Source organism: Staurois parvus, unplaced genomic scaffold (genome assembly GCF_062004578.1).
Source record: "Staurois parvus isolate SC_StPar_1 unplaced genomic scaffold, SC_StPar_1.0 ptg001302l, whole genome shotgun sequence".
Classification (NCBI taxonomy): domain Eukaryota; kingdom Metazoa; phylum Chordata; class Amphibia; order Anura; family Ranidae; genus Staurois; species Staurois parvus.
Genome location: NW_028319098.1, coordinates 9,394,474 through 9,414,502, shown reverse-complemented (window position 1 = coordinate 9,414,502; position 20,029 = coordinate 9,394,474). Strand labels below are relative to the sequence as shown.

Sequence of the window (20,029 nt, the reverse complement as noted above, 5' to 3'; positions counted from 1 at the left end):
CAGCCAGTTGGAGGTCTAGGAATCCCATTATGGATACCATCCAGTGAGACTGGACCTTGCTGTACTTTATATGATATGCCCTTGACATTGTATCCTTTGTGAGTATGTTACCACTTCTTTTATACAATAAATGATTTATTAAAAGGTAATGCACTAGGCCTGTTTGCCCTCTGTTTGTTTCTTTGCATGCAGTACATTTGGATTTCCGTGGTCCGTTGAAGGCAGCAAGGCGTGCATTTTCAAGGCATCCTACATGTGGTTCTAGCCTTTTTGGAATCCATCTTCCAGCGCAGGAGTATACGCATATGTCATTTTTTTGTCACAGGTACTAAATAAGGAGGGCATATTTTACACAAACAAATGAGCCCACCAAATTTAATAAAGTGGACCTTTCAATAATTTAAGAAGTCTGCATGAATAAATTCCTGCTATATCACAATATACAGCAACTGTGTAGATTTTCAGAAAAGCTCCACTTTTTATTGTTAAAGAGTAGTCCTTGGGCTCTAATCTGGTAACTTTGCCTGGAAAATGTTGTTAGTCTGCTGCAGGTAGGATGAAGCATTTCCTCAGTCCCCTCTCCCCCAGTGATCAGACTGCAACATTGTCACTTAGAGGTGACTCACAAAATGCAAGGCTGTGGTGGGGGCTGGTCTGCGACAGAAGACTGACAAGAATTATGAATGAAACAGGATCTATGAATGGAGGCTGGGGGATGACTGATATCTATGAATGGAGGGGCAGAGCTATTTTTTTCATTCCTATGAAATGGAGCAGATCGGCAGGAAGAGTGGGTGTATTCGGGCTCTCTCCCCCAGCCCCAGCTAAAACTTTATAAATGCTTCACTAAAAAGCCATAAATGCTACATGTACAGGTATGGCACGTTACCATAGGAATTAAAGCGATACTAAACATATCAATACTTACCTGGTTTTGCACAGTGAAGCCTGGATCCTCCTCTTCTCTAGTCCCCTGTAGGCTCTCCTGGCTCCTCCTTTCTGTTGGCTGCTCCCACAGCAAGCAGCTTGCTATGGGGGCACCCACTGCTCCATGTGTCCATTCACACACTGATCAGTGCCCCCCCATTCTCATTGGCTGACTGGCTGTGATTGACAACAGTGGGAGCCAATGGCCAATAAGGAGGCAGAGACCCAGGACAGCCAAGGCTGTTATGCACATCACTGGATCTTGATGAGGCTCAGGTAGGTATTGAGGGGGCTGGGGGAGCTGCTGCACACAGAAGGTTTTTTACCTTCACATAGAATGCATAAAGGTTAAAAACCTTCAGCCTTTACAACCACTTTAATGAAGGTGGCTGACAAGCACAGATGAAAGCAACATGCTGCTTAATGTTTGACACAACACTACAAGTCCTGTGTGTACTACCCTGCATGGTGCCCATTGCAATATTCATGGCAGGCACTGAAGGGCGGTTATGAGGCTTTAAAATGTTGCTTAAGGGCTTTTTCACACATGTCAATACCATGTATTTTATTCTGTATGTTTAAAGCCTCATAAATGCCCTTCAACACCTGAGATGAATATTACAATGGGCACCACACAGTGCAGTACACACAGGAGTCACAGCGTTGTGTTAAAAATGAAGCAGCATGTCATTGAAGCTTGTCAGCCACCTCCATTGATTTCATTGGTAATGCTCTGTAACAGCACCTACAGCGTTTAGTGCCGCAAATATAAGTGTTAGCTGGGGGAGAGACGGCGGAGGTTCCTGTATCCCAGAATGCATTGGGAAATAATAGAGAACCAGGCAGTGCAGCTGCAGCCACTTCCTGTTTGTACAGAGCAGCTGTGTGGTAACACCATTTTTATGGTAAAACCATTTGTGCGGGCAAACACCATTTCTGTGGTAACACCATTTCTGTGTGCGGGCAAAATCATCAACCAGCCTGCTATACTGACAGTGCCAGGTAGAAGCAGAGGCATTCAGCATTATTGCCAGTGGCAAAGAGTTTCAGCTAGGTGTGACGATCGCGGTGGCAGACCCCAGCCCTTCTCACCAAACTCGTGACCGAAGGACTAGCCAATCTAAAACCGTGCTGTCACGTGCGTAACAATGCCACACCCAGCTGCACCCTGCACAAAGATTTTCCAGTTAATGGACCACAATCTGTGTACCGGCAGCCTGGGAGCGATTGTTACTGGGTCAGGTTAATTACGCAATTAACCCTTCACACTGCCACCTCCTTTTTGTACAGAGAAAGAGGAAACTCGGCAATATCAGCAATAACAAAATGATGGTTGAATAATCGTCTGTATACCACTGTCACCGCAGGCAGGGTATACAGAGGGTTAAACACACACAGTAGCGCTCTTCAGAGATAGGGGTTCTTAGTTTGCATTAAAGAGCTTCTGAAACAGTTCAACACTTTCAGAAAGTAAGATTTATTACTAAAAGGTCAAAAGGGTGCAATAAAAATATTTACAGAAAAAGATGTAGCCAATATATAAATATAAATATACAGAGAGCAATAACACAGCAAAGAGATAACAGAAAGAAATTTAGGGAGGTAAACTTGCCAAACGTCCTAATTTAAGCAGATCAAGTTTCAGAGCAGAAGGGCGCCTTATCTCCCAAAGTTGGTTCCTGATGTTAAAAGGGAGATTTCTTCAACTTAGCTCAACTCATCTTTTTTCTAGCTCCAAGCATAACAGCCTTTTTCTAGGAACTCAGCAGGGTGTCTCCTTAAAGCAAAGAACCAATCGCCTCATTTGGGGAGGGGTGTTGTAGGCGGGGAGCTCAAGCTATGACCAAATCCCTCACAAATTATACTATGGTCAATAACTTTTCCTAGGTACATGTAACATTCTATTCACGGGTAGATTAATGTGCAGAATCATCTGCTGAACGTCTAGATATGAAATATGACATACCTGCTGGGATGGTTAAGGAGATATCAGTTTCTGCTCTCCTGTAGATGTCAGATAGGGGGTGTAATATATTAGACGACTTGTATTAAAGTGACCGGTCTGAATATATGCCTGGTTTTTATGTAAGTCTTGCATATTCCAAGATATGAAATCATAGGGGAAAAATAGATGTTGAATGTGATGTCTGGTTTATGACTACCTGGAATGTCTTTAAAGCTCAGCGAGGGACTGGTTTATGATGTTATGATCCTTTTCCAAGCAGAGTCTCGCAGACATATGGGGTCCAGGCTAATTTGGGTTTATAGCCGTGAGCTCTCCTGCTGGGCCTTTTTGAACTCATCATCCAGGGACCACGTGTCACTCAACAGAGAGGGAGGGGGGATTTTGAGTAGAAAATGATACAAGATGGAGGCCTTTGCCAAAATGGAGGTTCACATCCATCTCTGTACGTACACGATTGCTACACTAGGGATGCCCCGATACCAAGTCTTTTCACTCGTACTCGTACCCATGAAAATACTCCCGATACGTTAACCGATACTTTGTGGTGCAATTTGCGTGAACTGCACCACAATGATTACCATGCAATTTTGAACAGGAATGTGATTTCGGTCCAAACCGCATGTGATTTCCCCACTACTCCTGTGTGAAGCCAGACTTGTCATGGCCCGAGTTCACACAGGAGCAGTGTGGGAAACCTCCCTGCAGACATCCCATGCTCAGTGTCAATGGTAGGAGAGGAGAGAAAGTGGCGGGGATTTGAAATTCCTGTCGCTTCCTTTCTTCTCCTTGCAGCAATGACAGTTTGGGGTAGACGGCATCTGATTGGTCAGCAGCTGATACTCGGTATTGGCAAGTACTTGACTGAAAGTATAGGTACTTGTACTCACCGATAAAAAAACGGTATCGGTGCATCTCGAGTTTCAGCTAAGTTGAGCTGGACTAAGCCAAGCATTAATAAGAACAATGTATATGAATCCATCTTGCAGAAAATTCACACAAATGTCCACTATCCCCACAACCTATCCACACCTCAAAGCAGATCATTTCCTCTACAGCACTTCCTCTTTAAGCACTTCCCACCAGAAAAGTAACGTTTTCATGGGCATTTACCAAGCATTCTTTAAGCTTTTTCAATGCTGCAAAAACACAACAAATACCTTAAAAAGGAGTGTTGCGTTGCGGGAAATGCTGCAAATCCTGGGCATTTCCTGCACCGCATTGCAATCTCATGGCGTTCATGCAATTGGTGCAGTTGTCAATGTTAAATTAATGGCACCCTGAAACAGATTGCGATTACCAGAAATTTCATTGCATAGGTGCGATGTGAATCAGAAGCGGGTAAAAAAAAGAGTCCTGCACCTCTTTTGATACAGATGTGATTTGAGCCATACAAAATGTATAGCTCATATTGCACCGCACAGATATCGCATGTCATTCACACAGGTAGGCGGTGTGATTTGTGCGAATTACAAGCGGTGTCCCGCACCACATTAATGTGAACCTGGTCTAAAAGGTGGCCTCAGCTCCATAGATAGAACTCTGGGGGGGTTAGCAGAAAGATATATGTACTTAACAGCAGAAAGTTAAAGGGGCTCCTGTCCAAAGTATGATAAGCAAGAACAATGTAGGCAATGCAGGGCCAGGATGGTATTGCCGTTATTTGTCATATGATGACACTATACAAGTTGTATAAGAGGTGCTGAACTCTATATAGGTAATATCTCCATATGCTACATTTTCATTGTGCTCTCCTTGTGATAAAAAGTGGATCATCTACCTCAGCGGAAGGTCCACTCATTCAAGGTGCCCTCCCCTCCCTAAAACACTGCATTAAAAGTACCCGATGGGGGAAAATAATATACTGAAATTTCCCATCTTCCATAGTTCAGGAGGCGATGACATCCTTCTGCTGTCAGGATCCTCGGGATTGCCAAGTAGCCCATATCTCACAAGAAAACAATGAGCAGAGTGCAGGACTACAAGCAAAATCTGAATCACTCAAAATTTTCCGAGCTTTATCTGGAAGCAGGATGATGTCACACTCACTAAGGTGCAGCAAGAGGAAGAAGCCAGAGAAAGGTAAATATATTACCTATTTTCCTCCCACACATACGTTTATGAAGTGGTTTAGGGAAGGGAAGGGGAGGGGTGGGGGACCTGAGGTGGAAGGTCTGCTGTAAAGACTGGAAAGCCCCGTACACACATTGAGAATATCGGATGAATGATTGTTCTTTTTTTTTGTTGCATGCTAGTCTCATATCGAAAGTGAAGAGGTTACTAAAGTTGCGAAAATTCTTATACGACAGAAAAAAAATTCTAAAGTGATGTATTGTATTGTTTTTTCAGATGAAAATTACACTGATTAAATGAAAATCAGACAAGAAAAATTTTCATGTTTGTCCTTTTTAATAATTTTGTACGAAAGCTGTGTACCATCCATCAACTTATCATACGTGCGCTTCAAAAGCAGTATTTTTCATACGATTTTCTGATCATGTGTCCTAGGCTTAAGACCAGCTTTTTTCCTTGTTTCATTTTTACCATAGAAGACAAGATTTTTTGCCTCCTTTTGTGCTGGGACCGCACCTGGCCAAGGATGCCAAATGCAGTCAGCACTTAGAATAATCTCCGGAGCAAGAAATTAGGGAAAATCCTCTCAGCAGATCTCTAAAATGGGAGTTGCCCTGACTTTTGATAGATATCCACTCATTTCCTGTTGTATTTCCAGGAAAGGAAGTGAATGAGAATCTCCCCATCTAAAACAAGCAAAAACGTTTTGGATTAACACTCGGTTCACACTGAGCCCGACTTTAAAATCGCCACTTGAAGTCGCACAATTTCAAAGCCACATGTCCGTGCGATTTCAGGTGCAACTTGGCTGACATCAAAGTGTCTTCATGCACGAATGTCTATGCAAGGTGCACCGGAAATCACAAAAAAATAGTGCAGGAACCTTTTTTTTTTAATCGATGCATCACCACAAAGTCGGAGTTGCACCAATTTGAATGGTCCCATTGCGGACAATAGGGTGCGGCTTGTCACGCAGTTTAGAACTGTCAAATTTCATGACAAGTCGCACCGATGTGAACCAGGACTTAAAGTGATATTAACAGTTTGGGGTTTTTTTTCGTTCCTTAAAATAGCAAAAATGTTACACTTACCTGCTCTGTGCAATGGTTTTGCACAGAGCAGCCCTGATCCTCCTCTTTTGGGGTCTCTTGACGGCGCTCTGGGCTCCAACCCATGCCGAATGTCCCCTGACCAAGCTGACTCACATAAGACACACAGAATAATGTTTGTCTCCCGCGGCTCCTCATCATTGCCCCCCCTCCCCCCCGGCTCCTCATCACTGGTTCTGATTGACAGCAGCAGGATCCAATGCTGCTGTATATGAGCAAATGAGGTGCAAAAGATCCTCGGTTCTCGTACACAACACTGGACGGAGATAGAGCTCAGGTATGTATTTAGGGAGACTGAGGGGAATGTTTTTTTACCTTGATGCAAGGAACGCAGTAAGGCAAAAAACAGTGACACATCGAAAGTTCGGTGGCCAAAACGTTTCGGCCGAAAACACCCCTATTGGCCTTTGGCCGATATGAAAATAAGAACTGATATAGGTGCCAAAAAGAACCCGCCACTCGATGGTTCTCAGCCTTACCTGAGAACCCATCCAACCAACCTGGTGCTGGGCATAGAGATCAGTGAAGGAAAGATGGCCTCCACTTATCTCTATGCCCATGGAGGAGCGGAGCTACATCAATACGTCACTTCCAGTTCCAGTGCCTTGTACACAAGGCCATTTTTTTTAAGCACTAGATCAATGCTTTTTTTTGATGTAACATTGTATAGGAGAGATGTGGGGTCTTATTGACCCCACATCTCTCCATAAAGACAACCTGTCACTGCTTATTTCTATCACAAGGGATGTTTGCATTCCTTGGTTTAGGAATAAAAGTGATTAAAAAAAAACCTTTAAAAAGGGACAGTGTAAAAAAATTTAATAAAATAAATATTTAAAAAAATGTTTAAAGCCCCCCCCATCCACCCGTGTTTGCATGCAGTGGTGATGGCATACATAGGCCACACCCACATATGTAAATTGTGTTCAAACCACATATGTGAGGTATTGCCACGAACATCAGAGCAAGAGCAATAAGGCATCTTTCACTTTCCGTATGTCCGCTTTTCATCTGTCTGTTTACGGATGAAAAACAGACACCCATGTATTTCAATGGACTAGCGGATCTAAACGGATGATCATTCGTTTACATCCGTAAATGTCCATATTCATTAAGATCTGTTTTTTTGAACGGAAGAAAACCCTATGTTTCTTCAGTAAAAAAAAAAAACAGAACAGACGAAAAATGGATGTAAATGGATGCAAACGGACAAAAAACGGATGTAAATGGATGAAAACCGGCTGTAAAACGGATGAAAAAACGAATGTAAACTGATGAAAACTAGACTGTTTTTTGTTTGAAAAAACATGACTAAACTGATGACAAAAACTGAACGCCTGTGTGAAAGGACCCTAATTCTAGCACTAAACCTCCTCTGTAACTTTAAACTTATAACCTCTAGAAATTTTTAAAGCGTCACCCATGGAGATTTTTAAGTACCGTAGTTTGGCGTCACGAGCATGCACAATTTTAAAGCATGACATGTTGGGTATCTATTTACTTGACGTATCATCATCTTTCATATTTTACAAACAAATTGAGGTATATATTGTGTTTGTTATCATTAAAGTATATTTTTTCCCAGAAAAACAGCATTTGAAAAACATATTCATTTTTAAAAACTGTCCATTTCAGTTTCGGTATCCAGTTAAGTGCATCCTGAATTTTTGGTTTCAGCACACCACTAGTAAAAAAATGTCTGCCTTTACAACCACTTTAAAATACATTTTCTTGTATGTATATTTTAAGTAGAATTATCAGGCACATTTTGTACATTAAAATCACATTGCTCCTACTTTCATGGGCAGTATCTGTGTGACATGTTTTGTGTTTCCAGTCACAACCAACCCGATTCCAACTGTCATTTTACAAAGCAGGTTTGAACGTGAAGGAAGAATCTGGTTGACTCAGACCTGTTACTGGAAAGTGACAAATAAATCTGACTGTTTGCTCCTTGCCACGCAGCTCTTCCTTCAGATCCTTTGATTAATGAGACCCCATATGATCCTCATGACAACAAGGAAGGACATTCCAGGATGTCTCGGAATATAAAGGACAATCCATATATGGCTATTACAGAGACAAGCTTGCAGTGGAGATTTAACAAATGCATTATACTCCAGTGAGGAATTCAGGATTCACAGTCATATGGAGGCTTACTTAAGCGTTTCAATTTGTCACATCAGATCTGTCACTGTGAAGCTTGCAGTATGCTTTATACCGGTTTAAACAACTGCTGAAAAGGAGCCTTCCGTTTAATGTTTTATCATTTAAATATCGATGCACAAAAGGGTGAACATAAAACAGGTCACACAGCAATAGCAGATCATCACACACAATGCACAATTAAACCTCCTACGGCTCCCTTCAAGATGATGAGAATTAGTCACTAGGAAAACTTTGTACAGAGTTTTGTCTTCTGTTTTATGGTCTACTGGATATTGGAAAGTAACAAAAGAGGAATACTGGTGGTTGTGCAGCACAAAATATGGGATAACATGTATGTAAATGTTCAATGAAGTGGCTATATTAATAACAATGCTGTCTATATACATGAATGTCATTGAAATCCATTAAAGTGTATGCAAACCCCAACAATGAACTTCTACTTTCTCCTCTGAGGTCTGCTAAATATACCGTTGCATGTATTTTATGGTATCCGTTTGATAAGTGCAAAGAAAAAACAAATACCTGCCAGAAAACCAGTGCTCTCCTCTATGCTTTTACATTTTTGTTCTGAGGGTTAAATACACTTTAATAACTATAAAACTTGAATGTGGAACTGCAGCTTCCTTGGAAGATAAACTGCAATAATGTCAGAGGGTTACGTGTGAAGAAGACATCCCCAGGGATTGATGGAATATTGCCGCAAAAGCTGCCTTTTTCAAGGTGTACCATAATAAGGGAACAAAACAAACTGGACTTTCAAGCTGAACTCCAAGCAATGAAATGACTAACATCTACAGCTGGGCATACAAGCATTGATTTCTTTCGCCCAGCCTGTGGGATGAATGAAAGAAATCGAACAGATTCCTACATTCACACTAAATAGCACAGATGGATGAATTTCCCCGATAGCTATTGTATTCTGACAGCCAATGCGGACCAGTGCCTTCATCTGATTGAATGGAGGGGCAGTTCAGCTGATAATTTTCTACTTGGCACTTTTGAAAATGTTGATTGCCCAGGTATCTTTTGTCGAGCCTAGCAGGTCCGACAGGGGCACCCACAGCTCAAATTTCCACTAATTCACCATGAATCAGACAAAATTTTGGTCATGTATGGAAGCCTTAAAGTCTAAGGCCCCATTCACACCTGAGCGCAACGTTTTTGTGCATTTTTTCATGTGTTTTTATGCGCATTTGCAAACATTTATGAACGATTTGTTCAAGCGTTTTTGGGCTTTTTGAGTTCTGGTGTCTTTGTATCAACCAATAGAAAAAAATTTAATCTGTGACATCAATTGTTGCCATGTTTCGCCATGCCAAAAAAAAATGCTCTTGGTCGCGCGACATCCCCCTTTGTGTCCAGCGGTCCTGGATGCAGCCAATCGTCCAGTATGTATGTGGCCATAGCAGAGCAGTGTTGCGTCCAGTTGCAAAGTTTGCCCATCTGAATAGTCCCTAAGTTGGTGCTGTGTCCTGTAAAGTTTGGTGGCTTTGCTTCTATCGCAAAACTGGCTGCTCAGAACTGCAAATCCTTTGGCAAGTTTAGCAGTCTCCGCATGTTACCTGCTTTCTAGAGTTCAGCTTTAAATAAAGGCAAAAATCAAAGATCGCTCCACAATGTTAGCAGTTCACGTATTCAGACGCCACTTGCAGTAAGCAGAGAGATAGAAGTCACAGGTTGCGATTATCATACACACACTAAATCCAGCCATGGTAACAAACCTATTTTTAGAGCTGGCTTCAAGTTCTTGCATAGTATGCATATCCACACAGACATAGTACTTTACTGCTCTGTCACCTGGCAGCTCTGTAATCGCGTATTATTATTATTAGCTGCTTGACAGAGGCTCCTGGAGTCCATCTAACTTACCAGAATCTGTAAACCCCATTAAATGAAGCTGAGCCCCTTACAAGTATCACTAGCATTGTCTCACTTGGCTTCACAAAAAAGCAGATGAATCTGGGCACATTTGGAAGGTCCAGAGGGTGAATACAAGTGAGGATTTTAAGGTACAATCTCCCTTGCACACATACGTAGGGGTAAGCATGAGGACGTGACCATGGCAGATCCTCCAGAAATCAATGGTGAATCACTGATAAAATTAATGATCAAAGTATATGTAAACTCGATCGCTAAAATTTCATATACATTTTATAGTTCATGCCATTTCAAAAAAACATTTCCAATATATTTAAATCCCCAGCTTTCAATACCCACTTGCCCTCCAGGGGATTTACTCCCCTTCCTGACCAGGCCAATTTTTGCATTACAGTGCTGCGTTGCTTTAAAATTGAAATTTATGTTCTTTTTTCCCAAAATAGAGCTTTCTTTTAGTGGTATTTGATCGCCTGTGTGGTTTGAATTTTTAGTGCTATAAAAAAAAAAAACCAATATTTTTGACTTTTTGCTATTAAATATGTCCAGTAAAAAAAATTAAAAAAAATTTAATTGTCATAAATTATGGCCAAAATGTATTCTGCTACATGTCTTTGCTAAAAAAAAATCCCAATATGTGTAAATTAATCGGTTTACAATAAAGTTATAGCATCTAAAAATGGCGGTATATATACTGGATTTTTTTTTTCTTACTAGTAATGGCAGCTCAATCCCTACCCGGAAAAGCATCACATATATATATATATATATATATATATATATATATATATATATATATATATATATACACACACACGTGATTTTGCGCACCCCTGCCACCCTGAAGCAGTATTTCTGCTATAGGGCGGTGGAAAAGTGGTTAAAATCATAACTGGTGATCCTGCCATGAAGGTCCTTGGCAAGCACGTACTGTACTTTTATAGGGTGACAACTCCCTGTTTCTGGCTCCCAATTGTGCTCTTGAGTTGTCACCCTGGGCTTCCAATCGAAAATACTAATAGCTGTTATAACAAACTTTACACCAAATTAGTACACTATTGTCACGCTCAGGAAACCCACCCTTAAAAACACCATGTAGTCATTGCTGGAACACATGTATGTACACAAGAAATGTCAGCAGAGATGCTGCAGTAGAACAGCAAAGCTGATATGCAGCAAAGACTGAAATAAAGGTGAAAATTATTTTATTAAAAGCATGTCACTTGTTTATGATACACTAGAGGACATTTATTAAAGCAGTAGTGTATCAATGAATGTGTGATTTGCATGTAAAATGATAGCAGAAATCTTTGGATCTGTTTTGTGACCAAAGCCCAGCCGAATAGTGACTGTACTTTTTTATTATTAGTTGTGCTGCAAATGTGAGCACTTGTTCAGCGATGAAATGTGACCTCAGGACTATCACAGAAATTAGAAGCACTTTTTAAACACATGCAGGCATGTTTTTTTCATAACAGTTAATGTGCTGTGCAAATTGCACACAAAAAGTAAATTTTATTTCAGGTACTTATAGAGAGCCATCTGCTCCAATTTTCCATTATAAATAAAAGTGAGAGAAGCAATTGCAAATGATAGGACAGTTCTTAGAATGTCCCACACAATGTTTTAGTAAATTAAAAGCCATGCAGTTAGGATTTTCATCCACTTTAGTTCTAAAGTCAGAGTTTTCCCTGCATTCCCTGCATTAAGGTATAAAACACTCCCCACTAACTGTTGCCCCTACCCCTGCTGTCATTTAAATCCTGCGAGATGGGAGCAGGGGCATAGCCAAGCAGTGCTATGTGTGTCTATGGATGCACACAGCCCACCGCAGGAGCGTTTTTATATACAAAATGTGACTTTACAACCACTTTAACACCTACTTTAACCATCTTGAATAGCAACAGTCAAAAGGAAAGCCTAAAGTGGTTGTAAAGGCTCAAGGTTATTTACCTTCATGCATTCTATGAATGAAGGTAAAAAAGCCTGCTCTGCTGTGTGTAATAGCATCATCCTGATCCAGCAATGTTCACGAGAAGCTCGATTCTCCGGAGACTCTGAATCCTGATTGGCTGAAGCAGCAGTGGGAGCCATTGGTTCCTGCTGCTGTCAATCACAGCCAGTGAGCCAATCAGGAGAAGGAGTGGGTGGAAGCACACCTGCTCAGGTGCCACTATAGCAAGCTGCTTGCTGTGGGGGCACCTGACAGGATGGAGGTGCCAGGAGCACCGGCAAGGGAACCGAAAAGAAGAGGATCTGAGCTGCTCTGTGCAAAACCACTGTATGACATTTGCTATTTAAAAAAAAAACAAAAACAAGACTTTAGTATCACTTTAAGACCAGTGACCATAACATTTGGTGTATTATATTTACACATAAATTTCAAATGTTACTGAGACCTGGATTTTGAAGAATGGAAAACTGAGGTGTGCAGAAAATGCGATCCAGTTCTACAAATGTGATTTATAATGACACCAAATGATCTCAAATGTGTTTGACAGTGAATGAGTTTCAAACTGATGTTCCCCACCTAATAAATATACAGTATACAATAGAATAAATATACTGTTCTCAGCCCAAGAATAAAAGATTAGGGTCTTTTCACTTTTGCAGGGGTTTTTTTGGTGCAGTTAAATTTGAAGCGTTATGAAAGATGTATGAAATTTGTGTTGTAATTCAGCAGTTTTATAAAGCTTTTGCACAATTTATAAATACGTTTATAGGAACTTTGTTGCTTCTTTCTTAACTCCATAATGCCTAGCTAATGTAATAAATACAGCTATCTTTAGAGTTTATGGGTCATTAGGTGATCATTTTACTTTGTCTGTTATGGGTCACTGCAGTTTTGCTATTTGCACTGTCCAATGGACTAAGCCCATTTATAGGAGCACTGTGCAAAGTATAATAATCCATTGCAGCCAATTATCTTTCAGAGTTCAACCTTCGGTAAACCAATAAGGGAGCCATAATAAATTATTGGTCCATGCATACCATCCTTGCTCTGTACTTCATGCTAAACTCTAAGGACATGATCTAAAAAGCCAAACAGCAAAGTGAAATAACCTAAAATAAATCTTACTGCTGTGAGATGAAATCCAATTGTTGTAGGTTACAAACATCACAGCTGGTATTAAATATATGTTTAATATTTGTAAGCTCTACTATTTACACTACTGGACATATGGTATATTCGAATGGTGTAAAAAGTAGACGGCGCTTAGCTACACACAACAACCAACTTTCAGCTTTTATGTGCTGCCCATGGACTAGAACAGTGGTGTCCAACCTGCCTGCCTTTATTTAGCCCATGGGGCACTATTACATCCAATGACCCCAATGATGGGGAACCACTGTTCGCACTGACACCAATGATGGGGTACCATTGTTCCCACCAACACCAAAGTTGGGGCACCATTGCTCCCTTAAATATCAACAATGGGGCACCATTCCTCTTATTGATACCAACGTGACACTACTATTCCCACTAAAACCAAAGATGGGGCATTGTTTACTCTGAATTCTGAAGAACAGTAAACAGACCTTTTATTTACAAAGTTTGGAGACCCCTGGACTAGAAAATCTATTAGGTCTTCTCGTCTTCATAATGATCACTGAGTAGCAAAACAAAATACGTGCCTTGGTAAGACCCTATATTTGATTTGTGAGTTTATGGCAAATTAAGCTACTAAACCATTGTTCAGAGATTCCCCAGCATTCAGAAAGTTAGATATGACCAACAATGAGTGTAGGGCCAGTCATTAACTACAACATAGATGGCAATGACTAGATGGCATTTTGCCCCAGGCTGACCACAGTGAACTATTGAAAACCAGTTTCTGATTGATTACTGAGTATTTCTGTAATATATGATGGAATAGTCGCAGAGGTAGTTATTTTTGTTCACATGTTCACACTTCCATATGTAATTATTCACTTTAAGTGATTTACAATGTAAATTTTAAAAAGCACTTTTACCTCCAAGCCTTCTATCATAAATAGCTTGTAGCAACTGAATACATAAATCATAAAACTGCTGGATTTTATGTGTGTTCCGAGCGCAGTCTAAATCTAACCAACATAAACCAGGACCTGCTCCAGGGCTGCACAATACCCTAAAAGGCCTAACTGTACTCTTTTCTAAATAGTAGAAAAGATCTGCGTTCCAAACATTTGTAGAAATACTACAGGAAACCGTCAAACAAAGTGGAACTATGCCCATTATTACATACAGCCTTAGCCTGCTCTCTTTCAGCCACTAGCTTGTGATTCATCAAATACTTTGACCTAACAAATGTGGGGCTTGCTGAGATCTGTACTCGTCACAGAGATCTCTGTAAAAAGCTACTCATTTAAAAAAAACAACAACTCCAGTTTAAAAACACACTTTCCATCATAATTAAAGGCAGGGCTGTGTAGAAATTGAACCTCTATTTAGGAAAGATAAAGTTGTGCTATGGATGAAAAGGAGGCAGACAGATTGTTGTTGTTGAGTGCACCCAGATGAATATGTGTGTTTTAAAGAAAAAATCCTTGCAAAAATTGTATTTTCCCATGCAGAGGGGCTGTGCCCTCACTGCATGGGTTAAATGCTACATAAAGCTGAGATATGCTTACCTAATCCACCAATCCTCCAAGTACAAGACTGGTCCCCACCGCTCCTGCCCCTCCCCGCAAGCTAGTGCTCTTGTGAATGGGCTCTTCTTGACATCATCGTGCCTATAGACCGGCTCCAAACCTGAGGATAGCAGGAACAGTCCACCGCTGGACGTGGGGGAGAGCGGTTTTCTGGAGGTTCGATGGAGGGGTAAGTACAGCTTTTCACTGAGCCCCAGGACAAAATGAGCAGTTATCCCATGCAGTGCGGGCCCAGTCCCACTACATGGGAAAATAAAACAATTAACTGGAGTTCTGCTTCAAGTTAGCTCATGGGTATGTCCTAGATTATCCAAGCCTTTAGTCGGTTACAAAGACTGAGAACATTGCAAAGAGGTGAAGAGGGGCATAACAGAGCTCTGATATCAGAGAAGGAAGTAGCATATTTAAAGGCCCTGTCTTGGGAAATCCCAGAAAGCAAAGAAACATAGGTAAAGCCATGTTTAGGTTTGTGCTTATTCAATGTTCACTCAGAACAGGTTTACTTTAAATATAATTAATAAAAACAGGTCTAAATTTGTGAAGCTGTGAATGTTGAAATAAATAGTCAGTCTACAGGACTAAAATAGAGAGAGAAGAAAAAGCACAAACGATGCCAAAGTCTACCCACCTGGAGGCTGCTATCTCAACCTTTGTCCTTGCTACAGCCGCTGCTCTTTGAGCTCCTTCAATGGCCCGATCTACTTTTTCTTTTGTTTTAGTGTTCTTTATCGGGATAAGCTGTTTTCTTATTCCACGCACTAAAACATTGTTTTTATACTTTCCCTCTTCCTTTGTGCCATCTGGGAATATGGTACATCCATATCCATGCCTCCTGTTGTTCAGCCATTCTCCCTCATACTTCATTCCATTTGAGCGCTCACTTACTCCAAATCCAGTGCGCTTGTCATTCTTCCATTCCCCCATGTAGGTTTCTGTAGTGGTGGCATCTACGTGATCTTCTACAGGACAGTAATCGGAGTCTACATCTCCAAAGCTAATTGTAGAATTTGCATCACTGGAGCTTATTCTACTCATAGCTGCATCGCTTCTCACAGAACTACGCTTGCTAGATATAGAGATCTTGGACTCGGACTTTCGTAGTTTTATGCTACCCAATAGTGATCCTCTTCGGAACAAACCTTTCTTCTTGCTGGTCATGAGCTCAGAGTCACTGTGAAAATTTAACACAAATCCTCCGCGAGTCCCTGCAGGACTATCCGCTCCAATGTCATGGAGCACTGTGCCATTACTCTGTTCACTGCGTAGTGAAGACAGAGATGTTCGAAGAGGTGAACGGATCACCGTAGCCATGCCATAGGGAACACTCTGCCGCACGCCATATCCATGTCTCATGCCTCCCATCCATTGCCCTTGGTAGGTACCTACAAAGCAATAAACATGAATGTCAAAAGAATGTCAAGGGAGAAAATATAGCAAAAACTACATTTCGTAAAAAGGATTGTAACATTGTTAAAACATATTGTAACAAATAATTCTAAAGCACTTTGCTTTTGTGTTGTATGAGTAAATACTAAGTTTGATACTTTCCTGGGTAGTCCAATAATTTCTAAATCCTGCCTACTAAACTGGCCAAGTAACATAAGCCCAATGAAAATTCAGACACTCTTCTTTCAACACGTAGATTTTGTGGTGCTTTGCTTTCAACAGTTTACACATACTACCGCCACCAAGGGGGCACGCAGTGTGAATCATTAATTTTTTTTTTTATTACTTCACAAAATAATTTTAGAACAGTAACTGTGTGGTGTGGCATAGGAAATAGCACCTCTGGGACAAGTTTTCAGTTTTAGAGTGTTTTTAACACAGTTAGCCTGCACGAGTGCCCCATAGCAAGCTGTTTTCTATGGGTGCACTTGGTGGGGGGAGGAGCCAGGAACTCTGGCGGGGAGCCTGAGAAGAGGCAGATCGAGGCTGCTCTGTGCAAAACCATTGCAATGTGACATGTTTGTTGTGGGTTTACAGTCACTTAAAAAAAGAATCATTGTTCTAAAGATTCTAAAAGACGAGTTTGCAAAAATCAGGTTGTCTCTGTAGGTCATGAATGCTTGGCAACTATACTGTAGCTCACAGTGGGACCTGCATGTTTCAGGAAAGAAAGATGACTTTGCTCTAGATATTTTTTTAAGTGATCCTTAAAGTGATACTAACCCCAAGGCCCTGCATTCACTATATCTGGTCTCCCAAAGTACACAGAACATGAAAATGCAATTATTTTAGTAAATCTAAACTGCTAAATACCTTTGTTTATCAGCAGTATATACAGTATAGCGACTTTTATCAATGATTGGCTAAGCACAGTTTAATCTTGTAGGAAGAGTTTTTATTCGGTTTTGACTGTCCTTTGAGGCTTCATAACCGCTGACCCTCTGTCTGGACAGTGCTTATTGGCCCTGTGTTGATCCCATATGCCCTCCCAAAGAAAAAAAAAAATCACTAGCCATACACACTAAACTGAGCATGTGCAGAGTGACTCCTAGAGTTCTGTACTATCAGCAGATGTATTGGGGACAGTAGAAGAAGGGAACGATCAGAGAAGACAGGATCAAACAGCCTTTTTACACATGTGGGGAATTAACCCCTTAGGTTCCACAGTGAGTATAACAAGCATGCTTTACTGCATAAACAGACGGATTTTACTGTTGCGGGTTTAGTAACACTTTAATATCACTGTTGTAAATCACGTCTGTTTTATCTCAAAACTTTAGGCTGTGTTACATTGCAAATCTGTCATTAGCAATACTTCACCTGCATCAGTGTCACTAAATTTCAGCGTACATTAACCTATGGGATTACTTAATTTCTACATGAACTAGCACTTTGCACTGTGCTGTGTCTACCCCTCTAAGCACTGAGTTTTGGCAATGTTTTGGGCAATTCCCAGTAGTGATAACTATATTGAACCGAGGTTGGCAAAGTGCTGCCACCAACAGAATCACTTCTGTGAAAAGGGTCCTACAACTGACACACAAGTACCCCTAGTTTCTGTTGTTGATACTTCAGCTGGATTGAAATTCCTGCTGCACAAACTTGCCTACCTATTCTGGTCAGGTTTTGAAGAGATCTTTTGTTTTACACATTTATCAACTGATTTGAAGCATTTTATACATTTGTCCTATTTGTCCGAAAATGCCTATTTCCAAAACTACTGCGCATCTGGCCTGACACTAAGGGCAGCCATACATGGATAAAAATTTGGCCAGTTCTGCAGTGACCGGCTGAATTTCAGTCTATGTATGGGGTAGGCTGGTTATACAGAAGTCAGTCTACCAATTGGCTTCTGTGCAACCAGCCTGTCAGGTTTTTCCCGAATGATCAATGCCAGTGTATTCTGAAGGTGGGGCAACACGATACCACAGCGGGAGTGATTTCCCCATGCACATTGAGTGCATGGATGAGTTGAAATAATTTTTTTTGTTTTCATTCATCTCGCTGGTTGAACAAAAAAAAAAAAGATTAATGCATGGCCAGCTCAAGTTGAATGTCTGCCTAGTGATATCTATCTTAGGACATTCCTCTTCCCTGCAATTTCTCCAATTCAGCCAACAAAGCAAATAAACAATGTGATGTCAGGCAGTGTAATAGTCATGTCTATGACAGATCTATGGCCAAAAGTGTGCTTCTGGGGTTGGTTGTGTGCAGGTCATGACTAAAGACACCCCCAGATGTGAGCACACTATTTACATTATTTGTACAGCACCAATCAATCTCAAATCCTGGAGGGCTGTATAAAGCTACAGGGGGATACTAACAGATTAATTCATGCACACAAACGAGGTGGAGGGAGGAATCCCTCCCCAACCCCACCCCCCCCCCACTCCACTGTATTCCAATAGTGGTATTCGATGATTGGCTGCAGCCATTGACTGATGGAAAATTTTTCAGTATGTCCCTTCGATAGAAGGTGATTGATTCATGTCAAGTGGAGAGTTCCTGCTGGACCAGTCAAATTTCAACCAGTGCATGGCCAGATTTTCAGAATTGCCAGTACAGTCTGTATAATCACTGTGCAAACTCCTTCCCCTTTTTCTACCGCCTCCACCTATTGACCAGCAATGTGATGGATGACCAATATGAAAGTGCAGTTGGTTAGAAGGGGAAAGTTGTTTTTTACCTTCATGCATTCTATACATGAAGGTAAAAAATTTACTGTGTGCAGCTTCTCCCCCAGCCCCCCTAATACTCTCCCTCCTCATTGGCTGAGATAGCTGATGTCAATGACAGCCAGTGAGCCAATGAGGAGAGAGGATGGGGCCAAGCCGCAGCTCTGTGTGTGAATGGACACGCAGAGCTGACACTTGGGAGCAAGCCTGCTTAGGTGCCCCCATAGCAATATGCTTGCTATGTGGGCACTTGGCAGGAGGGTCAGAAGCACAGGCAGGGGACTCAAGAGCAAGAGGATCAGGGCTGCTCTATACAAATTCATTTCACAGAGCAGGTAAGTATGACCTGTTTGTTATTTTTATTTTAAAAATTGCCTTTAATATCACATTAATGTTAGGATATTCTTCTGTGTCACTTTTCTCTTTCCAAGGCTTTACTCATAGCTAAGAGAGAGGTTTTATTTCTATAGAAAAATGCAGCTGCACAAAATAGCCCTTTTTAGCAAATAATGTACTATATAATAGAAAATGTCATAACTGGAATAAAACCAACAGATCACATTTCATAAGGGTCAGGTCCCTTTGTAAAACATGTGTCTACCCTTGTGTGTCACCTGCTCTATTTGCAAAGCTATGCTTCCTCAATGTGCATTCTGACAAGCAAGGGAGTTCATTCCCTGAACATTTCCCAGGTAAAACATAACATACTGAATATGCAGGTTCTTGAAATATACTATATATTAACCATTTTAAATATATATTTTTTCAAAACATGATCGATACGTTATGCTTTTCTGAGACAGTGTACCACAGAGAAATACTAGCTGTCCATAACTATAATAAATCAAACTTTGCAAAGCATGCATTATTTTCACAAGAATTCATGGACTGTCCATTTATTTATTTATATTTTAACATTATTTTAACATTTATTCAGTCTTTTCAAGTAATTAAGTTTTTATCTAGTTTTTGTCCAGTATGTTAATACTTAGTAAAACCAAAGTTTCAGCATTGTTATTTATTTTCTGGTCTCTGTGGTCTCCAGACATCTAGATATATTTGAAGTGCTGAAAGCTAAAGTGTAGGTCATGTAAATATTACAAAAACATAACATGCACACTTTTTCAGATGTTTAAATCCTCAGCAGAAAGCCTCAC

At 40.8% G+C, this 20,029-nt stretch overlaps 1 protein-coding gene across 1 annotated transcript in view; it reads right to left on the bottom strand.

The window, feature by feature from the left end:
- The window catches only part of JPH1 (junctophilin 1), a 160,872-nt gene that overhangs the window by 107,413 nt on the left and 33,430 nt on the right, over positions 1–20,029 (bottom strand). Inside the window, exon 2 of the mRNA XM_089661025.1 lies at positions 15,380–16,133. Within this exon, the coding sequence (XP_089517151.1) occupies positions 15,380–16,133 (754 nt within the window). The remainder of the gene's footprint in view (positions 1–15,379; positions 16,134–20,029) is intronic.